The sequence below is a fragment of the Pteropus vampyrus genome, unplaced genomic scaffold (genome assembly GCF_000151845.1).
Source record: "Pteropus vampyrus isolate Shadow unplaced genomic scaffold, Pvam_2.0 Scaffold7, whole genome shotgun sequence".
Taxonomy (NCBI): Eukaryota; Metazoa; Chordata; class Mammalia; order Chiroptera; family Pteropodidae; genus Pteropus; species Pteropus vampyrus.
Genome location: NW_011888788.1, coordinates 1,182,881 through 1,189,981, shown reverse-complemented (window position 1 = coordinate 1,189,981; position 7,101 = coordinate 1,182,881). Strand labels below are relative to the sequence as shown.

At 37.2% G+C, this 7,101-nt stretch overlaps 1 protein-coding gene across 1 annotated transcript in view; it reads left to right on the top strand.

Annotated features, from left to right (window-relative positions):
* CUNH20orf194 (chromosome unknown C20orf194 homolog) overlaps positions 1-7,101 on the top strand; it is a 102,220-nt gene that overhangs the window by 10,181 nt on the left and 84,938 nt on the right. The window contains exons 5-6 of the mRNA XM_011369728.2: positions 311-417; positions 6,433-6,510. Of these exons, the coding sequence (XP_011368030.1) occupies positions 311-417; positions 6,433-6,510 (185 nt within the window). The remainder of the gene's footprint in view (positions 1-310; positions 418-6,432; positions 6,511-7,101) is intronic.

Sequence of the window (7,101 nt, the reverse complement as noted above, 5' to 3'; positions counted from 1 at the left end):
CACAATTTATTTATTTATTTATTTATTTATTTATTTATTTATTTATTTATTTATTAGTTTGCTTGCTTACTTACAAAATCAGAATGTGAAAATATAGAGAAATCGGAATTTATGTAACTTGTTTATGGTTTGAATTTTTCTTGTATTTCTAGTGTTAATATCTAACCATTTATCTGTTTTAATTTTATTTTGCTAGATGAGACTATGGTAAACTTATGAGAAATAATGCCTGTCTAACCACATTAGATCAGGTTTAGACTGTTATGTCAAAGTGGTATTTGATACATGTTGTTGTATTTGATTCCTCTAGGTCACTTGCAGATATTTGATATGTTTGTAGTGGAGAAATGGCCAATTGTACAGGCCTTTGCTCTTGAGGGCATTGGAGGGGATGGATTTTTTACCATGAAATATGAGGTATGTATGCCTGGTTTTTATAAAGGGTCCACAGTGTAGGTGTGCATCATTATAACACTCTGAAAAGCTGGCAATGACCTCCCAAAGCCATTAAGCAAGTTAAAAGACTTGAAATGATAAATGGTTGCTGTTTGTGGCTAGTCCCCAAACTGAGCTCCTGTGTTCTTTCTTCTTGGAGTTCTTCTGTTCTCCTTTCTCGTGCAAGAGCAATGAATTTTGTATAAGTACTGTGTACCAGAGGAATAAAAGGGTTAGCTTTTATGGTAAGAACAGTATATTTTATTATAGTATTATTTGTACCTAGGAGATGACCAGTAGATATTTGTTAAGTAGATTAATGAATGCATTTTGGAGAGGGGATCATCCAGAGTACATATTAGGGAGGATGGCCTGGTAGGTTAGCAGCACCACCACAGGCATCTTGGTGCCTCCCCAGGATCTCCACTGCGATCATCTGCCCCCAGCACAGGAAACCAGAGAGAGGGAGCATTGACATGCTAGAAATGGAAACATATTATTAGGGATAGAGTAAGTGGGACCTTTGAAAACAAAGCCCAGGGCTAACTCCTACCCTCCTTTGGAGAAGTAGCAGCATCCCTAGGAAATGAATGGAGGTTTGCCTGGCAGACTCTATAATGTGGAGAAACATGAGCTGTGGGGCTGAAGAGAAGCACACCACTCAGCTCCACTTTTCCTGCTCCAAAACCGCAGTATTCTCACATTGACTATAAGTAGCAGACCATCAACCAGGCTGTGGAATCAGCCTCTGATAAGAAGTAATGCTCTCTAATTTAGAAGAGTGGAGACTGGAAGGGAGGCAGGCCATAGGAGATGGGGAAAGAGAAAGCTAACATTTTTAGCAGTAATGGTAATATTTATTTTTAATTAATTGTATAAACTAGGCTTTCATGGTGTGCCTCCTATACTCCAGACACTGTTCTAGGTACTTTATATGAATCGATTTTAATTCTTACAGTAACTCTCTGAAGTGTAAGTACTGTTACCATCCCTAATTAACAGGTTAAATGAAATTTCCAAAGTCACAGAGCTAATAGCCAGTTAGTGGCAGGGCTGGAGCCCAGTCCAGAGAGTCTGGCTTCAGATTCTATGCTCCTAACTGGGCTGCCGCTAGATTAGCATTGGAAAGCAGTGCACTAGGAGGCTGCATAATTGATGCAGCCCAAATGAGGCAGGTCCCTGGCTCCTTCCTTAAGGTGTATCACACCATGAAGTCACAACCCAAAGTAATAAAATCTCCTTTGCAGAAACCTTTACAAGGCAGTATAGATCTTTATTGTAGGGTGGTGTTTTTAGGGGGTGGGATGTGCAGTGAGGAAGAAACAGCCCATATCATATAGTAAGAGCAGGTGAAGTAGAACAGGGGAGATGGGACAGGAAGGGTACAGTAGGTGGGACAGGAGGGGCAGGAGAGGTGGAATAGGATCTCAAGATCTCCTTCTACAGATCCTGCTCTCTTCAATAGTTGCTAATTTTTATTCTCTCAAATACTTCCCTTTGTCTCCATCTCATTCCTCACCACCATCCCTCACTCTCAGTTTTCTTCCTTACCCTGTCCTTCTGGATCCTTTAAGGTATGGAGCAGTTTGGCCTACTAATTGGCTCTGCCATTATATTCTCTATTCCACGCTGATTCACATATCAAGGGTCTTACAGAAAAGTTCTTGCCTCTTTTGAAAGTTCAGAGAAGGAGAACTATAGATACTTATAACTTAATTTTTTTAAACTTCTGTTTTATTGCATGGCCATACCCAGAAGAAAGTTCTAAATTTAGAGGCTGTTTTGTCCCTGATACAGTAGGTGCCAGCATGAGAAAGGAAGCCAGATCTGCATAGCATTTACTTGGTATTTAGGCTGAGCCAAACTGAGTTACGATAGAGAACTCTTTCCTTCTGGGAAGCAGTACAGGGAAGTTCCTCTGTTAGGACTTTCCTGCCTCCAGCTTCTTTCTTCTTCTTCTCTACCTGCTGGAACCGTGACCTAGAAATGTAAATTTACATCAACTAGCTCCCCACCAGGAGGTTTCTAATAGCAAACTTCTGAATAATGAAAGTAACCATAAAGCAAGCATTCATTCACCTTTTTTTTATGGGCAAACATAAGATCTTCGTATTGAAAGCTAGAATAAGACTTATGAAAAGATTAAAAAAAAAATACGAGACCATAGCATATTTGATGCCGAAATAGATCAACTTGCTTTTAAAAAAGATTTTCCAGGAAATAAAATAACAATTGAGAAAAATACCTCTTTTGTATTTTTCAGAACAGAGTTTGTAAAAATAGAAATGAGATATGGCAGGTAGAGCAAGCAGATTAAAAAGGGAGATGGGTGACATATAAGGAAAGATTGTAATAAGCCTCATTTAAAAAGAAATCAAATTTAGTACCTCTATAAAATCTAATCAGTTGACACTTGAAAAGCTGTGCCAGAATATAGAGGAAGGGGCCAAATAGATTAGATCAATGAGGAAAGAGAAGTTAAAATAGGGGCTAAAGAATGGAAATTGGTGATATTGAAAGTGAAAGAATTTATTGAAAGTTATTATGTAATAGTTAGTGCCTCCCTCCCGTCACCATCCCCTAAGTGACAGGCAACCAGACAATTACTAATTGCCACTTCTACCCTAGGAAAAAACAAGGAACCGGGTGTGTGGGTAGGAGTTCTCCAAAGAAAAAGTATGACAAAACAAAGAGAACTCATTGGCTAGTGTAGCCTTTGTTGCCTGAGAGTAGGGCTCTCTACATTTTGACATTTAGAATATAAGTGGGTAGAGATCCTGAAATAACAGCCTCCTGCCTGTCTGTTCTCCCTAAAAATGCTTCCTGGTAGTTGACAAGCTCTGCTGAGCCCATAAAGCTTCCAATGAGCCTTTCCATTTGAAAATATAAGCAGGCCACCAAAGATCACTGGGTGCTTGATTAAATACCTATAACTTAAAAATACAAAGATTAAAAGAAAAAAAGAACTGATTGAATACGACCTAAATATAATTTAATATATAGAGGAATACTTAAAATACAAAGGTCTCCTTAGGATGCCCAGAGAAATGTAAGATTTTTGGCAACCATAGAACAAGTGTTGTGATAAATAAAGATAAGGAAAATAATAGTTATGGAAAATTATAATTTATAAAATCAGTAGAGGAGTTGGAAAGTCAAGTTAGGAAAATCTCTAAAAATGTAGAATAATAAAATTAAAGAGATAGAAATTTTGAAAAAAAGTTATGGAGAACTGAGCCAAGAAGTCTGATATCCAATAAGTAAAAGTTCCAGAAAGATAGAGCGGAAATATCAGAAGAGAGGAAACTTTTTTTAAAAAAAAGAATAAAATATTTCTAGTGATAAAAAGAAGTAAAAACACTTTTTTAAATAAAATCACTTAGCAGCTGTGAATGGGAAGAAAAAAACTTAAATCTGTCTGCCTTTTTTTGAACATGGAAGATTAAAGAATATCATAAAAAGCTTCCAGGAAGAAAAATATAAGTCACCTATAAGACAATAGGAACCGGATTTCTCTCCTCCAGACAAAATATGTGAAGCAGTAGTTTCAAGACAGTAGACATCAGGCAATGAGGAATACTGATTCTTTGAAAGATAGAACAAACAAGATGAGTCCTATGAATGCCCTAGCTTACTACTTAAAGAATATTTGCAGGCCATGACTGGGGGGGAGGGGGGGGCGGGTGCGCGGGGGAAGGGGGAGGTACCCAGATGGATCCCAGTGCACTTTCTGAGTTGAGGTAATGCAGCTGAGAGTCTGTTGAGACCAAGGAAGCTAGAGTAATAAAAAGGAGGGAACTGCCCAGAGACAGAACTCCCAAGATCTGCCAAGATTCCCCTGCCCCGCACCCATCCCAAGTATTTAGCAGAATATTGATCAGTGCATTCATGCATGAGGTAACTACCAAAAGTGGAGGGGAAAAAAATCTGAAAGTATTCAAGAACAGTGCTTGATGCATGCTAAGAGCTGTGAGTGCCTGGTTCTCACCAGTTAGACTGGAAAAACAAATAGTTCACTTTGCATTGTTTAGAGTCCTCAGGAAGGTTTTGTCTCGGTAGTGGAGAATAATCAACCTTAGACTGAGCACTGCTCTAGACCTTCTGAACAAATCATAAAAACAAGACCCGAAAGGATCAAACTGCAAGTTACTTAACTGCATCCCGGAACAAAGCACAAAAATATTTATAGGAATACAAAGATACCCAGCACCCAACAAGGCAAAGCACAATGTGTGGGATCCAAAGATTATCGGGTTTAACAAAGAAGCAAGAAAACATGACTGATAACGTAATCAGTCAATCAAAATTGACCTAGAATTGACGGAAATATTAGAAGTAGCCAACAAGAATATTAAAAACTGTTATTCCAGCTGTATTCCACATGTTCAAGAAGCTAGAGGATGGGGGAGGGGTTAAAAAAAGCTGGAGGAAAGATTGAACATGCTAGACAAAATATAAATACCCAAATTGAACTTCTAGAGATTAAAATTGCCCTGTCTAAAATGAAAAATATGCTGCATGTTATTAATAGCAGAATAGGCATTGCAGAGGAAAAGAATAGTGAATTTGAAGTGATAGCAATAGAAACGATCCAAAAAGAAGCACAGAGAGAATGAAGAATCCAAAGGAATAAAGGAGCATCAGTGACCGATAAATCAGCTATGAAGACAGAATAAAGAGATTTTAATATTCAGAAAAATTTTGCTTCCCATTAATCCTTTCTTAGAAAGTTATTGGAGGATGTGTTTCAGTAGTCAAGGGAGTTAACTAAGAAAGAGGAGATAAGTGAGCCATGGAACCAGATCCATCATCTGAGAGCTCCAGGATGACAGCAAAGAGAACTCTCAGAGTAAAAATAGTAGTTGGTCAGCAAGCTTACATAACAGCCAGAGCAGGTGAAGTAAGAAGAAAAAGAATTGATAGATTATCTGATATGTTTAAACCAGTGTTCATAATTGGGATGATTTTGCTGACCCCACCCCCAAGACATTTAGCAGTGTTTGGAAATACTTTTGGTTTGCCTGTGCGGGAGTGGGGATGCAGCTGCTGCTTAAGCCTCCCTACAATGCATGGATAGCCCCTCACAACAAAGAAATATCTGGCCTAAAATTATAATAGAGTTGCTGTTGAGAAACCCTAGTGTAAGCATACTAGCAAATTGGGGCATTTATAAAAAAACTTAAGGATTGATATTTTTTTTAATTACACAAGTAAAAAAAGTGAAGCTGTTGGTAGCTCTAGGAAGAAGAAAATTTAAGAAAGCAAATAGTGTATTATGTACTTGGCCTGTAATAAATAATATATATATGGCTTTAATATTATAAATAGTAATTACTGGTGTAACCAAAAACATCGTATTATGATATTAGATGATGTTAGGATGTGTGTGTATATAGATAAAAAGTGTGGGAATGGGGATGGGCCTAAGAGCTACATCTTTGCTGTAAGTTGATATTTAATTCTAAATTCATAAATCAAGAAATAGTTAGAAATAGATGTATATTATAATAAAATATGGAGGTAATTACCAGAAGAAAATGTTAAAAGACTTCTAAGTGGTTGCCTCTGAGGAGTGAGACTAGTGAAGGTTCATGAAAGGTTAGGGGATTAAAATATTTTTATTACAAGCCTTTAGTACTGTTTGATTTTTTAAAACCATGGGCATGTATTATTTTAATTAAAATTGTATTTTATATAAAGGCAAAAAAGTTTTTTATATATGCATGTATGTATGTGTGTGTGTGTGTATGTATAGAAATATATATATTTCCATCATTGAAGATATTCAAAATGTACCAGTGTTTCTGAAAAGATAATTTCTTTGAATGGGACAGCATTTATTAATTGTATAGGTTCTAATATAATTGATGAAAAATTGATTTTTTTATTGTAATCACTGAGTTTTCACCAAAATTGTCATTTCTGAATGTCAGTAAATTAGATTGCCCTGATGATATTGATTCTCAATTATTTCAATTTTTTGCCCTTGTGTTGCAGTTGCAGGATGTGAGTTTGAGTCTATGGAATGTCTACAGCAAGATGGATCCTATGTCTCTGGAGAATTTGCTTTCAGAAGTAAGGATCCAAACTCTTTAACTTACAAATATTACAGCCAGCTCAATTATCCACTAATGGTATTTAAGTTGAAGAAATGCTACTCCTCCCCCATGACTAACCTGGATATATTTTAGTTTGCTTTGGTCAAAGAATTGGGCAGTTTCTTTTCTGATTGTTACCTTGAACTCCTTGTCGGTGGAAGGGGACCTGGAAAAGCAATGCTACCTCTTCCACTCTGAGGAAACCTCATCTGAGGACCAAGGCCACTTGCCTTGGGCTGGACTTCAGAAAAATAATACAGAGGGTGTCTTTTTGCACTCTCTCTGGCATGAAAAGATAAAAAGATGAGGTATGGCTCAAGGGAATCAAGGATTAGATCAAAGGTCTGCAAACTTTTTCTGTAAAAGGCTAGATAGTACTAATTTAGGCTTTGTGCTCCCTGCTACTTAATGATGCTGTTGCAGCCTGAAAGCAGAGCTGAAGACAATGAATTAAACAAATAGGTGTGTCTGTTTTCCAAGGAAACTGTTTATAAAAATATGTGGCCTGCTCAATAGGCTGTAATTTGCCAACTTCTGGATTAGAGGGTCAGGCATTAATTTTCATTTG